At 47.8% G+C, this 17,288-nt stretch overlaps 1 protein-coding gene across 2 annotated transcripts; it reads right to left on the bottom strand.

The window, feature by feature from the left end:
- Nucleotides 1–1,448: 1,448 nt before the first annotated feature.
- Nucleotides 1,449–16,827, bottom strand: usp28 (ubiquitin specific peptidase 28). Of its 2 annotated transcripts, none has more exons than XM_070983379.1 (26): nt 16,694–16,827; nt 15,087–15,164; nt 13,969–14,089; nt 13,517–13,604; nt 13,102–13,264; nt 10,847–10,933; nt 10,576–10,713; nt 9,867–9,937; nt 9,719–9,795; nt 9,487–9,635; nt 9,272–9,399; nt 8,997–9,092; nt 8,733–8,912; nt 8,395–8,603; nt 7,573–7,643; nt 7,225–7,453; nt 6,779–7,114; nt 6,447–6,580; nt 5,366–5,662; nt 4,985–5,080; nt 4,321–4,499; nt 3,940–4,018; nt 3,648–3,727; nt 3,241–3,364; nt 2,911–3,109; nt 1,449–2,819 (listed from the first exon to the last, which is right to left on the bottom strand). In XM_070983379.1, exons 1-26 carry the CDS (start codon nt 16,736–16,738, stop codon nt 2,644–2,646), a joined length of 3,630 nt encoding a protein of 1,209 aa, XP_070839480.1. In that variant the 5' UTR covers nt 16,739–16,827; the 3' UTR covers nt 1,449–2,643. The 2 variants fall into 2 exon arrangements, with proteins under 2 accessions (XP_070839480.1, XP_070839481.1); XM_070983380.1 differs by having other exon boundaries at nt 15,087–15,161.
- Nucleotides 16,828–17,288: the final 461 nt, after the last annotated feature.

Here is a 17,288-nt window from a genome sequence, read left to right as displayed (position 1 = left end):
GATTCAGTTGTTCTGTTAATCTGTTGGTCATGTCATAAATCTGAACCTCCATGCTGGTGTAATGACATGATGCCTTCATGTTAACTTCAGTATGTGGTTCATTATCACAACATGGCAAAAGGTAAGAAAAGTGTAAATAACTGCAGCTACAGGGAAGACCTTCCTGAGACATTCTGCAGGTGATGTCAGTAAAGCTGGGACCCATGTCTGTGCTTGATGCTGTTGATGAAATGTTCACTGATGCAGAGAGAAGGTAAGAATAAAACAGTGTGAGTAAAACATCCTCAGGATATCTGCCGTCATGCTCCTGCACTCGTGATGATGACAATGGCAGCGCTGTTGGCATTTTGATCAACAGCGTGGTGAGAACTGCAAGTCCATGTTACTCCTATCTCTGCAAAATGTAATCAAGGAAGCGTTGGACCTGTACGCCACCACATGTCTCAAATGATGGACTCCAGGTGGAATGATAACAGTACATGTCCTGACAGCTGTTCACACCATCAGCAGCCCCCCTTCCTTCTGGCAGTTATAGAAAACAGGAACTGATGAAAATCTGAATTTAAGCTCCCCGAGCGCAGACCCTGACTCGCTAGTATTACCGTCTTAATCTCAGTGTAATTGCACCTTTGATGTGCATTTAAACTTGATTAATGGAGAAGACTTTATTTCACAATCAAACAGCAGCCTGTTGCACTGCAGCATTGCACTCGTAGATTAAAGGACTTTATGTGGATTAGGGAAGATTATGTGTTCCTGTTGCCAACTAAAGCTGTGAAATGAATTCAGAATTCCAGCACATGAGATAAGATACAGGCTGAGGTTGATGTAAAACAAGCAGCATCACTGCAGTGCATGCGAGGACCAAATCGATGGAAAAGAGAAAGAATAAGCAAGTTTAAACAGAATCACACTCTGCTAATCTGGATGAAATTCACTGGCCGGGGTCAGAAAACAGATCTGTTAAAGGATAAACTGGAAATATTGTGTCTCTCACTGTTTTCTGGCTCCCATAACATCTGTTAGCTCACTGGAAATGGTTTGAAAATATATAAGCCCATTCAAATAAAGGCCCGGTCACATCTCATAACAGCTGGACGCTGCAGGTTTCAGCAGGCGTGACTCACACAGGAGGATATGCTGCATTTGCTGGGACTATTTTCAGCTGTGGATTAATACACATTTGGTCATCTACTGAGTATATTTTCAGCAGGGCGTATGGGATTTATTCACAGTGCTCATGTCCATCGTGATGCAAGGACATGTCTCCCAGGACAAGCGTGGCTCATTGACGGGTTTTTAATTTGGTGTTTGGACAACAGTCGAGCTCTAAACTACGTCACAGCGTCTCTGAGGTGTTACCCAATACACTGAATGTTTTAACAAAAGGCACAAATGGCCCTGTTACACAAGCAGAGACACTCAAAACTAAAGGAGTACACAGAGCAAGTATTTAAAATATTTATTGAGTATCATCTCATCACAGACTACAAGTGAAAGAGCAGTGACGTCAGCAGCCAGAGAAGCTTCGTGTTGCCGGCCTGAAAATCCTGATTCATTCGTGATGCTGTGCTGCGTCTGACACACCAGAACAAAACATCGTCTTTCCCTTCAAAGATTTTCATGCTTTACAAAGAACCAGAGAGCAGGAGCGTCTGCTGAGAACAGTGTCGTCCACCAGGGCACCGCTCAGCACTTCCTGCGACCTGTCCATCAGAGCGTGCAGCAGCTGTTTAGAAGCTGCACACGACGCCTGCCTCTAATATCTCTGCGTATAACAGCGCTGTACATTTCTTTCTTCACAGCTTCGCCTACATGGAAAATGTCCTAGAATATGTTTTGGAAAAATACAAAGTGATATAAAACATATATTTAAAAAAGCTCATAAACAGTATTCCTTGCTGTGCAAATCTAGTATTTTCCAGCCCTGTATAAAGGCTTTATTGTGCGTTCACACTGCTGAGCAACACAACAACAAATCCTCCCACTCCGCTCACTTCCTGCAGAGCTGAGCGACGGGCCGCTCGCTGCTGGTGTTTAACGTCTGCGTGTGAACTGCCAATCAGTGTTTCAAGCTTCTCTACTATCATTCTGTTTGTTCAGCGGGTCGGTTTCATGAATGACTGTTGAGTGCGGCGCAGACGAGAAGCTGGTTAGGAACCACGCAGGACCAGAGCTGGAGTCATGAGCTCTGTGGAGAGGATGTTGTGAACTGATATCTGGTGAACACATGACTGCGTGGTTTCCTGTTCTGCAGGTCAGGGGAGGAAAACATCACCGTGGGCTGAAACCTGTCTGATGCTTTAAGGCCCTTATGATTTTTAAGGAGCCCACCGTTGATCTTTTCTCACACTGCTGGTGGTGATGGGTGACCAGGCAGAAGGCAGATAGCTTTGGGGCCTGTTGAGTCTTTTAGGTTGAAATTTCTTGATATTCTGATGCTGTTCATTCTCTATCTGAGTGCTTACAGCTTGTTCAAACATTAAAATGATGTGCAGAGCTAAACCAGCAGGAAAACGTAAATCGGCTCGTTGAAACGGACGCGCCGCCTCAACCTCACAGTCTGTCAGCACACAACGATCCACCGGCCGAGGCGCTCGCAGGTCGCACGCACAGTTCAAAGCGGTTGTTTCACTCAGGGCTTTACTTGACGATGACTACGGACGTGTTGTGGATGGACTCCATGACGGCGGCCAGGCGACTGCACAGGTCGTGGGCCTGGCTGACGTGGACTTTGGGTGGGTCTTTGAGAATTATTGTCTCAGCTGAGCCGTCCAGGACCCGGGGCAGAAGCTCACCCAGCTTCACCTGCAGTGAGTCTGAAGACACAGGAAGAGCAGGGGGCATGGGGGAGTCAGTTAATTAAACACTGTAATGTGCAAACGTTCACATTTCGACGTCTGGTCTTACCGTCCATGTCCTGGCCCAGGCAGCAGCACCAGTGGCTGCGGATGCTCTCCATGGCGTCCCGGTCTTCCTGGGATAAAGCCGAGTCCCGGCTCATCAGGTGGAGGCAGGGGATGACGGCCTCGTCCATGATGGCGACGCCCTCCTCCACGCTGGTCTCCTCGCCGCTGCAGAACATCCGCGACGCGCTTTCATTCAAAGCCTGCGGTGGATGGTGGAGGAGGACGAAGAAGACAGGAGGAGTTACTGTTTCTGCAGCACAGTGCTCATAAAACACATCGTTCATAACTCTGAGGGCTGGAGTTCATGTGATGTGATGGCAGCGTTACTCACAGCGAGGCTCTTCCTCCTGTAAACTGCAATCAGAGACTTGTCTATCCCACGTTTCTCTCCGTTCTTCAGCAGGCCGGCGTTGGTCTCGTATGCATGAGCCAGGTACGTCAGCGCCTCCCGCATCCTGCGACACACACACACACACACACACACACACACACACACACACACACACACACACACACACACACACACACACACACACACACACACACACACACAAGGCAACAGTCATCATGTCCCACGACTGTCCAGCCAGCCAGAAGCACCATTATGAACTGCAGATTCCTCCTCATGCACAGTGTAAGACCCTCAGCAGCACTGTTTACGTGGCTGTAGGCTGAGTTTGAGTGCCGAGCTCTCTGAGCGGTTCTCATGTTAGCGTGGTGGACACGCTGGACACCTACTTCCCGTGCTGGTAGTGCTCCAGGCCGGTCAGCAGGTAGACGAACACCGTTCTGAAGAGCCTGTAGTCGTCATGCCACTGCTGTGAAAGAGCAGAGGACAACAGGAATCATCACTTCATCTGTCCCAGGGGACAGCTGTTCATCCTCTCTTATCAGATGAGGCTGCTGATATTCTATATCTCTGTTATCTTCAACAAGTCTCATGAAAAGACCCAAACAAACACCATCTCAAACAGCGTATCCCTGAAAACTGTCCTATGAAGCAGAGGTCAGTCCATCTGTTAGACAGTACCAGGTACTCATCCATGTCCATGTCCTCTGGCTTGATGAGGCGCAGCTTGGATCGGGCTTCCCTCATGATGCTGATGGCCCTGCGTGTACAGAACGGACAAATGAAGGCTCATTAACGTACTCGATCCAGCAGCATTCCCTCCATGCTGCAGGTCTCTGCTCTGGACACTAGATGGAATCACAGGCGTTCTGCATGTTCTCCTGCAGCTGCTCTGAGCTCTGCTCATGCTTTGAGCCTCACAACTTGCTTTACTTGTGATCCAGTATACGTTTCACTGCAGAATTCACCAAAAGCTCATCTGTATTTTCATTTTTAAAACTTTAAAACCTGATCTCTCTAACAAACTAAAGTCTGAGCCTCGTCGCTGTCATCTGCTCGCACCGCTCATCGAAGCTCAGGTTGCGGTCGGTAAACTGCTCCAGCAGCGTCCTCTCAATGACGCGCTTTGGCGCCTTGTTCTGGAAGAAGTAGACCAGAGCATGCTGCAGACGAGCGTCCTCCTGGGGCGTCGTCTCCTCCTGGGAGAGCTCAAACAAGCGCGAGTACTCCTCGCGGAAGGCCTGGAGGGGAAGAGGGAAGCGTAGTTTCTCAGCTTGACTTCAATTTTCAGGTAGATTTCAGATCGCAAACACTCACATTCTTCATTCATAGTGGATTATTAGAGTTGAAATTATCATCAAACTCATATAAATAATTCAACTGCTCGACTTTCTGTCCTTGAGTATTTTCTGTGTTGTCAATAAATGAGAGGATTGTCTAAAGACGAGGTGAAAACACTCCTCCTCTAACTCTGATTCTGGTCTTCATCCTTTACAGACAGCAGTGTGCAGGAGGCTCCTGACCCTCCACTGATGAGCTCTGTGAACTGTCTGTTTGTGCTGCAGGCTGAATGAACTTCCTCCAAACATTTGCATGTCTTTGTGTTCACGTCCTGATTCTAACAGGAAAGAGATGATCACTGTGTGTCTCCTGTCGAGGACGTAGTTTCATGTAAAAATGTCAGAAACAGGATTGTCTAATCACTTCATCGCTCGTGACACCGTACCTTGATGAGGCCAGCCTCGGGGCCTTCCTTGTCAAACACCTGTCTGGCCTTGGCTATGGCCAGAATGATGCCCTGCATAGCTGGAGTCAGCATCATCTGAGACATGCAGTGAAGAAGAGGAGGGAGGTTATAAGACCAGCTGGGCAGGAAACAAGTGACCGACAACCATCTTAACTAATAAGTATATGAAATGTCACTATGTTAGAGCCACTTCCTGTTTAGTAGCAGAGAACAAACACACCTATTTCTTCAAAATGCTGCTGAAATATTGCACACCCATCCTCATCACTGCCATATCTATTTGAGAATCGGTTCAGGGCTGCGCTCCATCTATCAATCCTTCAGTAAACCTTAACTTCACCTTAACTTAACTTAACTTACCTCCTCATTGTATCCATCAGCGTCAGCTCTCACCATGATCCTGCCCACGTTGGGGATCTCCACTTCAGAGACCTCGTTCTCAGTCTGTCGCTGTCTGGCCGGGACCTCCTCCTGCTGCTGCTGCTGCTGCTGCTGCTGCTGCTGCTGCTCCTCATCCTCCTGCTTTGCTTCGTCTTCTCCAGACGCCTCCAGCTCGCCTTCACCTTCTGCGCCGAGGCCTGCTGCCTGGGCGTCGACCTTGTCCTCCTGGAGGTCAGATGCTTCCTGGTTACTGAGCTCTGCTTCTGGGACTGAAGTCTGACAGAGAGAGATTCAATAAGATGCTCGTTGTTACGCCTTCATCCCATCTATTATCCATTATGTCCTTTTATTCCTGTTGAAGTGCTTCTATGTGCATACAAACTTGAGTCTGATATCTGTCCTCTTCAGGGCTCTGACAGCCTATCAGAGTCCATCACAGGCGTCTCTCCATGTGGAAACACACCTACCCTAATCTACAGTCTGCATGAGGCACAAACAGAGGCAGTATAGAGCACGTGTTTCTATTTTAACCCACCACTCCACCGCTGGACAGACTGGCTCAGCCGCCGTGTGAAATTCAACATGGCTGCTCGTATCCAGTGACAGGTTGGTCTTATCATATGTAGTCTTGTAGGTCGGCGGAAAGGCTGCAGCTGCACACATTTGGAAATGTGCTGAAAGAGTTATGCTGTCGGATCAATGTGTCAGCGGACACGAGTTCTTTCTTCACTTTAATGGCACCTCCAGTGAATCTGATATTTATCAAGCTGTGTTGTCACTGGTCAGACTCTGCTGTAAAGGACTGCACAGGTGTTTCAATCAATGCGAATCATACGATACGCCTCCGAACAAGAAACTGACAACTAAACAAATCAGCTGTTAGCAGCAATTAGTCCGGACCTCCATCTGTACTCTGCAGCCCGTCTGACATTAAGCCTGGACCTCCATCGCTATGCTAAGCGATGAAACAGGATCCTTGACCCAGATGTACACTCTTTATTTTCGTGGCCTAGAATTTATGACCCATATTTTCCGGACGGGGTGTCACGGACTGCCCCACCTGACTCTGCAGCTCCTTCCCGGCTGGGGCGGAGCTCTGGCTGGGCTCCAGGGCGTCAGCGACTGCTGCGCTGCTGGTGTCGTCGGGCCGGCAGGTGGCGCTCTGCGGCGGTGGTGGCGTCACCTCTGATTCTTCTGGGGTCAGAGAAGTAGAGGAGAGAGGCTTTGAGTGGACACACGTGACTGCAATGAAAATGACTGTTCAGTAATATAATGGTGACCTCATCATGTACTACAAAGCCCTGAATAAAACATCCGAGCTATAAGACATCTGAAATAACACCCAGTGGGCCGTTAATGAAAACCTTGTCTCCGTCTTTTCTCTCTACAGACCTTCAGGCTTCTCCCTGGGATCTGCCTCCACCTCCTGCTCTGCCTCCGGGTCTGGCTGTGGCTCTGAAGAAGCCGCCTGGTCCGGCTCTTCGGCGGACGGTCCCGACTGGGGCGCCGGCTCAACTGGTGTTTGCTGTGCGTCGTCTGGACTCGGGTTTGGGGGCTCTGCGGGGGCGGTGGACTCTCCCTGGGGGGCTGCGGTCTGGCAGAACTGCTCCTCCCATTCACTGAGCTCCTGCTGGAACCAGCGGTTGTCTTCGTGGACATAGCGTCTGAGGACAGACGGCAGGGAGTCCATGCCATGCAGCGCCTGGCCCGTCTCATCATCGGTGTCGTCTGGGTGGAGGTGGAGTTTGATCAGACTTTCCTCCATCTCATCACCACTCTTTGTTATATTGTTGTGTGTCTTTACTCCACTACTCACTTAACCCTGTAATCAGACTGACCTGTAATGAGGCGGGGTAGCCTGTCATCGATGTACATCAGGCAGTAGGCGCTGGCGTTGGTCATGCCTCCGAACGAGTCTCGCTCCAGCTCCTCCCACGATGACTCGGTGATGCTGATGTCATTGTACTTCATCCAGCGCTGGTTGGCGTGGTCGTAGATGTAGGCCCAGTAATGACCCGCCGACGCCTGGCCTTCATGGACGAGCACTGCGTGGAGCCTGTAGGGGACCTGAATGAGAGCAGAGACAACGCTGAGCTGCCTGAACAGAACAGAACAGAACAGAACAGAGGAGGCATCAGTGCTGCGACTGACCTGCTGCTTGTCAGAGTGAGTCAGGTGAGTCTTACCTGGCAGAGGCTGGTGTCTGAGTACATGCCCTCGAGCGTCTGAGTGAGCTTGTCAATGCTGGCCTTTAGCTCTGAGACACACACACACACACACACACACACACACACACACACACACACACACACACACAGAAATGAGTACAGTGCAGCGCCAGCAAAGAGGAAGCTGCCTTCCTTTGTGTTTTTATTGTTTTACCTGTTCCTTACATACGTCTGGAGAGCAGGCCGAATGTCTGCAGCTCGTTTTTGAGCCACAGGAATACTGACTTGACAGTTCACATATATTACATCTGTTTCCTGTCACAGTCAGCTGAGAGACAGATATATCCGTCCCTCACCTGCACCAGTTATTTACAGTATCGTCTGCCATTAACAACGTGTCAGCACTGTTTGTTGCATGTAAACGCATCCAAATTAAACCTTAGAAATAACTCAAAGCTGCTCCAATCGATGCTTTTTTATTAACAATTGATCAAATGTCAACGTGTAGGGAATAATGTGTCACTCACAGAGTTATCAGTGTGTTTCAGCTCAGTGTTTTGGTTTTACCTTCACGGATTCGCTGCTTTGGTTCAGTCTCACAGCGTGACGCAGCTAACGGCAGGCAGAAAAGGCTAAAACAGCCACCATGCACCGCCAGCCCAGCGCTCAGTGACAGGCGGGCTGAGTACGGGATGTGGTGGAGCATTTAGCGGAACAGACTTCTTGATGCTAAGCTAGCTAAAGCACATAAACACCTGCATAGTCTTGGTCAGTCAGTCATAGTCTATGATAAGTGTGTTAGCTAAGTTAGCATGTGTGTGAGTGTTAGCGTTAGCATACCGTTTATGTCATTCTCGACCTCGGTCCTCCAACGCTGGAGGCACGTCTTAACAAAGTGCAGCTCTTCATCAGTGATGCTGTGGGGGGCCGGGTGTGGCGGGCAGTCGATGGGGAGTCGGCACTGGGTGAAGGGCTTGTAAATGGGCGTCCGCTGGCAACTGGAAACACTGGAAACCAGGCTCTCAGGGGAATCTGGGTCTGCAGGTTCACTGACGGAAGCAGGAAAAGCATCAGAGGCAGGCTGGGTTTTTACGTTATTAACTCTTTCTGACTGCTGATGCTGAGCTCATTCTGCTTTAGTTTGGGATCTGTAGCACGATCTCCGATGTGTACTCTACCTATTGTCTTTGCAGGCGCCTTCACTGAGGGGGGGGCTCGCAGGAGTCGGTGAAGATGAAGTTGGCCTCAGATCTTCGGCTGGAGAAACACTTGAAGGCTTGGTGGTGGCGAACTCCAGCACAAACTGCAGCATGTCAGTCAGAGGGTACTTGGTGGGTCCTGAGCCGTAGTTTTTGTAGCTGTGAATAAACGCAGGAAGCAATTAAAACGAGATGTGATCCCACGAGGAAGAGGACAGATCTCAGCTTGGACGAGTAACTCACCACTCGAGCTTCTGCTGAAGGGCTGCAAGCTGCTCCTTGAGCTTCTTCACTTCCCCTCTCCTCTCATGGGTCTGCTCGATGTTTCTGTGAAGATATCTGCCCACAGAGAAAACGGATCAGGAGACGTGAGGACGCCTTGTTCATTCCTGCCTTCTGCATTAAGAGCACGCTGAGCTCCTTCACTTTGTGAGAGCAGAGGCCTCATCGCTCGTGTTGGAACATGATGTGAAACTGAACTAACTCACATCGTCGTCTGTTCTCCGTACAAAGCTCACCTGTCCATGTAAATGATCTGTGGGAATTCCAGTTTCTTGTGTATCTTTTCAGGACGACCGAGCTGAGTGTTGAATTCAAATCTGGACAGTTCAAATGTCAAGACCGGCGGCAGCTTTTTGAACCACCTCTGCAAAGAGGAGAACATAAAAAATCTTAGCGAGGCTTCACATTTACGCATAAATTCCATTTCTAACGAGCGGCTGAGATCGCTCACCTCACGGCCAGACGTGACGCCGTGATCTGAATGCAGAGACTCGATCTCCCTCTCCACCATCGCACCTTCCAGGCATTCGTCCAGGTTGTTGAAGCCGTTGACTTGCAGAGGATATTGGCCAAACTGCTCGATATTACACAGAGTCTTACCTGAGCAGAGTCACACAGGTGAGTGATTGACAGCAGAGTTGACGCCGACTGACACCGTGACAGACACTCAGACAGACACATACCCTCATGTCTCCTCTCTGTCACAAAGGTGCCGTAGAAGAGCTGAACCATGGGGTTTCGCTGTTTGTCTTCTGCGTTACTGAAGCAAAACATGACATTATATTTACGGATTTCAGCAAACGAAGAGAGAACAGGATGAGATAAACTTACTTTCCACTGGCGGCCAGCTGAAACGCATCCTCCAGCCAGTCGAGCAGCTTGTGGGAAAACTCACTGACATCCTGAAATAAAGTCAAATAGAGTCAAAGTCAAAATAAGCTGCAAAGTGATCAGTGGATGGCGTTAGCTCGGCTGTATGAGCTACAGCATCTCTGCAATAACTGAGCAAACTCCACACGCTGACAAAGACCCCGAGGAGTCAACTTGTCCCGAAACGGCCCCCCTTCACACCCCATCAAAGCTCGCTCTGAAAGGCACTTAAGAGACGGCGTCTCCCATTACGAGACGCAGTCTGTCTGCGGGTTTACAAACGCTGCGTGCTTTGCTTCAGCTCTCCATCTATTGTCCCAAAGCACAAATAAAAGCCTCAGTACCTCGTTAGAAAATAAGTGAGACAGAAAATAAAGAGAGGAGAAAAGAAAGAGAAGGGGAGACGGGGGAGGAACAGAAATAACTTCACTCGCTAAATATGAAAACATGCACAGATGAGAGAATCAGGAAGTGCAGCCGAAACGACCGCAGCGGCGAGCAAACATGAAGCATGTTTAACATCACACACGCCGGTAACTGAACGCATTTACTGATCATAACATGAACTTCTTCAGTAAGAGCTGCTGCCACACGCACACTGCGGTTCGTCCCTCCGAGCCTCATCGACCAATGGGAGCTTTTTCTGTCGTAAAACAAAGAGGCGCCGCACCTGTTGGGCCTCGCTAGTCCTGAAGGCGTCTCGCAGCAGCTCCACAGCAGCAGAGGGATCCACAAACCTGCGAGTGGAGCCCACCATGAGGGCGAACAGGCAGCGCAGCTCCTGCATGAACGCGATGTTCCTCTTGTCCTGTGAACACGAGCCCAGAGTCAAACGTCAGCACAGAAACATAAGTTTGAGAGGAAGCCCACAGCGCGAGTTCACTCCTGTGTGAACGTGCAGACAGAGAACATGTATGTGCAGGCGGCAGCAGTTCACTCACAGAGTGGCTCTTGCACTTCTCCAGCACTCGCTCAGACAGATGGTAGTTGAGAACCAGCCTCCTGAACACGGGCAGGTGGAACAGGGACTGCAACAAGACAACAAGACAAAGGCCGGTCATGCAGGCAGGGTGAGAGCAGCTGGCACCGCATTGTACAGCACAGGGGTCACGCACTGCAAAGATCATACAAACATCATGAAACATGTAGTCTGTGGTCCCTCCTGCAAGCTCCAGAGCTTCTTAAGATGCTTCCAACCTTCTGCTAGCGGGTACAAGCACTCATCAATCTCAGTAATTTACTCACACGACGCACCGAGGAGCACGACAGGAAGTAGCATGGGCAGGACTGTAAAACCCACCATGGCTGGTGGCTAACAACAGCACAGCTTCTTAAAAACTTTACTGCTGTGACCCTCTTGGATAACAAGTCAACCCAGCTGTCTTCTATATGTCTTGAAACCGTCTTCAGTCAAATGAATGGGGTTCAAACTTTAGCCTGACTGCACACTGAGCCGAATATTTCATGAATTAAAAGTGAAATTGAGATTGCTTCAAACTTTGGCTTAAAAAACTCTTCAGCTCTCAGCTGAGGTCATATTATCAAAGTCATGTCATGTACTTCTAATTTGGCTCCATGCACCAATAAGACAAATATTCCCTTCACCTTCAGGGATAAAACAGCTTTTTACAACGGAAATGTTTCCTGTTACGTTTCACTCGACGGTCGAGCGCACAAATCGCGCCTCTTAGTCACGAGATGCTCGTGTTTCTCATGACAAACTAAACGCATTAATGTGAGTCAGACTCTCGTGTGTCACGTGTGGTCGCAGAGCGTCTCAGCGCTTATGAATATCTTGATATAAATTTCCATTTGAGTAGGAAATTCAATTACAGCTTATCTGGGTTTTACTGTAATTCATACCACAAAGGATAACAGAGGGAATATGAGCTGACAGCTGAATCGTGTGGTCACTCAGCCTCAATCTGATAGCATAATTACTTTTTTAGGGGAGTCTGCTTTATCGGTTTAATTCCAACAAACAGTATCGACAGCAGCAAAAAACAAACAAAAGGGCATCATCTGAGAGGCATTTGTATTCAGACGACGCTGCTTCATTTTCCCGTTTCTATTCCCTGATAATAACCTCTGTCCTTTGGGGGGTTGACTTCTAAATCAATGTAGAAGCCTATCTGAGTTCAACAAGAGACAAACAATTACTGTCTCCACTCCGTCCATCTGAGGCTGAGAGCAGAACGTCCACCGCTCGCTCCATCATCACATCATTCGCTATTTAATTATCCGCATGGCGTGTGCATCTTAATGAGAGCTCCAGTTTCCACCGAGCCACCTGATAGGCCAGACTAAACTCACTCTGGAATGGACTCCTAATAGAATCAGCAGCTCGGAGAAACACTGTATGTTCTCCTCTAACGCGGCATGCACACACCTCTCTGCCCTGATGTTTCTGTTGACTCCATGACGACGGCATGCAGCAGGTAAACAGGTGAGACTGAAGTCAGACCTGCTTGAACCAGGTCACAGAAAACACGCAGGAGCACCAACGAATGAACCACGTGTGCACTGATTTGCTGACTGCGCACACGATGCGACACCTCCCACCGACTCAAGTTAGAAATCTTGGACGGGAAAGTCTCCAAACGCTCGTTAAGCCAAGAGAGGACGCTATTTTAGGATTCAGCAGCAAAGGAAGCGCTGGGCAGGTGGACGTCTGGACGGAGCTGAGGACACCTAACAGCTTCATATGTCCTCCTCTCATTTTTCCATGTAGCAGTCCTAAAATAACAAAGGCTACGAGAAAAGTTATTTCTATTTAAACACTTTTTAGTTATTCAGTAAGCAAGATGTTTATTTACAGCAGCTTGAAAGAGTGAAAAGTTTCATCAGGACATGCTCAAAATGAAGTACAATATGTTGTTTACATTATAATTAGAAAGCATTTATTAATTTTTACCTCTTTATTAAATAATATTAGAATACAGGCATGACTGAGCCGCTCGCCTCTCTTTATATCTATATTGAATTTTGTATATCCAAATGAAAAATAGCAGCTTTTATTAACATGTTTATTGTTTTATTGTGTTATTTGAATTGAAAAAAGTACATTTCTGAATAAAAAGCAGTGACAGGTACAGTGAAAAACAGCACTGTGTTGACAAGCAGCACCGTGTTGTTTAATTCTTTCCTGTTTGATTCTCTTCAGCTCGATTCGACCAATCATCCTCCTCACTCTCACCTGGATGACGGCGCTGAACCAGCAGGTGTTTCCAACGTTGCGAATGCCCACGGGCCAATCGTCCTGCCGGATCCAGTCTGCAGGGCTGCACATCTCAGTCTGGGCCTCACATCTCTTCCTCTTCATCCTGGCTGCGTTCTCCTCTGCACTGGCCTCCAGAGCCCTGCGGGACAACACGACACCTCTGAGACGCCACGACTCCGTTAAACACAGCTGTCTCCTCATGTCCACCATCCTAGCTTAGCGAGCTAATATGCTAACATTTCCCTGTTAGCACAGAACACAAAGCACCGCTGATGAGATCGTCAAAAGCTTTTCAGGTATCGGGTCATCTGTTTCCATTCTGGTTCTTTCCTCCATGAGAACAGCAAATTAAAAACCCGACCACAGCCGCCTGTGACAGGTTTTCTCGTACCTGTTGAACTCCCGCTCCTCCTCCTGGGCGCTGTGGGACTCCTGCAGGCTCAGTTCTATGGCGGTCTGCAGTTCATCTTTAGGATGTCCTGAAGAAACAAGACGATGACGTGTCACCCAGCATCCCACAGCTCCAGCTAGAGCAGCTTCACGTTCGATGTTACCACAACAGATCGCACAGCTCCTCACAAACAATCCTCCTTCTCTGCTGCTGACTAACTCTGCTCATGCTGGAGAGGCCACACATGGAGGTGCCGCTCTGTCACAGGTTTAAGAGAAAATCTGACCCTCAGACATCAAATCAAACAGACGTCTGAGTATGACAACTCCAACGCCTCAGAGCATGAGGTCATTATTTTCTGATCTGAACGCCTGTAGTTTTATGTGAGTGCGTATTATCTTTGAAAATCATTTGACAGAACATTGTGGACGCTGCTCTTGTCCCACGTGTACCTTTCTGGCCCTCCCAGGCCTCTCCAGAGGTCTCTGATTCCTGTGGTTCTCCAGGATCCTGAACCTCTGCAGGCTGGGTAGTCAGCAGCCCAACAGCATGTCCAATGTCACCCTGACTGGCCTTGGGGGGGGGGGGGGATAAGATAAGAGCAGATAGTCTGGATGTCATGAGGGTCTGCAGAAGGTTTAGAAATACTACACAGCGCAGGAAGGAAATAAATAAAAACACAGGAAAATATATCAAACAAATATCTAAAATTAATACAAATCTGCTTAATTAAGAGACACAGAAAGTTCAGAAGAGAACATTTCTAACTGTGCTGCCGTCGGTACGACAGGGCGGATGACGTCTGCGCCGCTGTCAGACGGACTGCTTCCTCGGCGCTTTGTCAATCATCACTTTTATGAGTTTCCTATTAGCTCAAGCTGCTGCGGATTCTTTTCATGTGCAGCTGTGTTTCAAAACATGAGCAGTGTGCCGGGTGGAAATCTGGCACCATGTGGGTGCTTTTAATGCAATCAAAGAGCGTTAATTTAACGTTAATTACACTTCAAGAACAGACAAATTAATTACACTTCAAGAACAGAAGAGAACAGCGAGGGCGGCGGTGTTTTTAGCCAGCGAGCAGCACGGCTCCAGGGACGGGCTGGCGTGATGTTTAGCACAGACGTTCACGTTCTCCACAGGATGACTTCTAATTACACGTCTCTTAACACATTTACGCTCTTAACACGACAAACCTCGTCAACAGAGGTCACCTGACACCAAACACCGTAACCGCTGTGTCTCAAAAAGCAGCTTCAAACTTTAACTTTTGGTTTTCTTTAATTTCAGTCAGGATGTCAAAGGTAACGTTGGCGCTGTCTGAACTGCATGTTTGTGTAGCTTTAACAGATCTAATGAAATGTTGCTCATCTTGAAACTGTGCACTAATGACTCAGCTGTCTGTGTATGCTCAGTATTTGGAGAATCACTGTGACCATGTTCAACGGCTCTGTGAAGCTCATTCACTGCAATGTGGTCAAATTTAATAACCACACTCAGGAGAGGAATCATCCATTGTCCTTCTGCACAATGCCACAATCCTAAAAGCTGATGGTGGCTTCTTGGGACTCACATTCAAGGCTCTGTGGAGAATCTGTGGGTCCTGGATGCCGGTGATCTCCCTCAGCTGGTTGATCAGCATTTCGCTCTGCTGAGGGAAACGATTGGACAAAAGGGAAACAACAGTGAGGCTTGAGACCCTTCATGTATCGCTCCAGCCAACGTGTGCTTTGTGATGGACTGGCATTGGACTCTCATTGGGAGTGACTGGATGGAAAAAAACTGGGCCACAAGTGGACAACCAGTCTATGTAACCCATGTCTAACTGGTGGTAATCAGCAGATGTCCCCATATTTGCCCATTAGAGTCCCACTTGTGGTCCACCTTGCCCCAAACAGGGGTCCATGTGCCACCTGAGGTTAACAGCTTGCGTTGGCCTCATTCTTAGCCTGTGACCCAGATGGACAGACGCTCATGGGGTATATAAGGAGCTGAAGGACAAATGTCCAAATGCCAGCCTGTCATGCCTATATGAGGACCACATGTTGGCCGGGCTGGGACAATGGCGTCATGAAACCAATCCAGATTCAGCAGCATGACATGACACATGACCCACAATAAAATGCCAAATTGTTCTTTTTACACTTCAGTTTTTGTACCAAATTGTTTAACAAATAAGAGATGAATGTGTTATTTTGTGAGTCAGGACTAGTCCTTCAAGACAGCTTATTAAGGATTTGAACAAAGGTTTTTTCTATGAAAAGTCTGACATGTGAGTCCTCGGTGTGGGGGACACATCAGACTGGTAAACACGAAGCCTCTCAGACCATCACATGTTTTGACCACATAGACGTGAAGAAAGAACCAACAAGTCTGCTGAGTGAGAGGCGCTATAATAAACCTGCTACCCCAACAGCAGGTGGACATGTCAGGGTATCTGTCTCACACACACAGGAAGCCAAGAGCAGGCTGACCAGACTTATATGGAGTCCAGGGGCTATCTGAGACCCTCTTGGTTAGCCTCTATTTTAGGCTACTGACATGGATAGCACAGGCTTCTGTTTATCATTCCACTCACCATACCAGCAGACCTGAGTGACAAAGGCACTGGGTGTCTTTCCCTCTCACACACACACACACACACACACACACACACACACACACACACACACACACACACACACACACACACACACACACACACACACACCTATGTCGGTACCAGAAAACAGAGGCAAGCAAACAAACACGAGGAATTTTCTGACATCATATTAACTGGAAAAGCTAGTTCTAAACAAGCTTTTAGAAACCAAATATGTTTTTACCAAAGACGCAAAAAAATTAAGCTTTCTAAGTATTTCACTGCTAACTGGCTGACCAGTCACTTCGGTCGTGGAACAAGAAACCTACTATCAAAGTTTGAATTTTACTGACCTACGATCGGTTTTGGTGTGTTTTACGTGAGCCGAATCCAGAAGGTTTTTCTACAGATTCTAATACTGTTTTCAGTTTTTTTCTACCATGTGTTATCATAAAATAAAATTAAAAGTAACTTTAAAATTGCGGATTTTTAGGTCAGGTCTGGCCTTCGCACAACACAGGGGTTAGTGTTCTCGGGCATTCCGATGCAAACATGTCACTTGTTATGTTAAAAGCGGTTCCAGCATCCTTTGCGCTCACCGAGTTCGCCGAGTTTTCTCCATTTTCACTCTGTTCGCCTCTCATTGCAGACAAAAAGCCGAATTTCTTCCCGTTTTCCACAAACACTTTCTGCCCTGACCGCGAGTCACACCAACTCCATCTGTCAAGCGCCGAGAGCGGCCGGCCAGCTGCGCGCGCTCACCTGTCAAGACACGCGCGTGCACCAACGGCATTAGCGCGCGCTCTGACACCGTGACGGCAGAGCCCTGAACGTGAAATCATATTTAGACATACCTTTATGAAAGAAAACTGACTGTTTTCTACAGAATAGTCCTTTTTTCTTGTGACCGCGGAGTACTTTAGTTATTATTTTTTAATGATTTTAATTATCTTTTCATTCTAATAACTCAGGCTCGAGTCAACCATGGATTTTTCTTGCTAACCTGGATTTCTATACAAATAAACTAAAAGCAGAAGAATAGGATTGATCTTGAACAGACTTGTGATGATATTCAAGCCAGTATAACAGAAAAATAACAAAATGTATCAAAAATAGATTAATCACATGAGTGAGTGCCAATTCAAACCAGAAAATTATGATATCTAAAAAAAAGTATTTACATTTGTCATAGAT

This window comes from Chaetodon trifascialis, chromosome 16 (assembly GCF_039877785.1).
Source record: "Chaetodon trifascialis isolate fChaTrf1 chromosome 16, fChaTrf1.hap1, whole genome shotgun sequence".
Taxonomy (NCBI): Eukaryota; Metazoa; Chordata; class Actinopteri; order Chaetodontiformes; family Chaetodontidae; genus Chaetodon; species Chaetodon trifascialis.
This window is presented reverse-complemented; position numbering and strand designations above follow the sequence as displayed.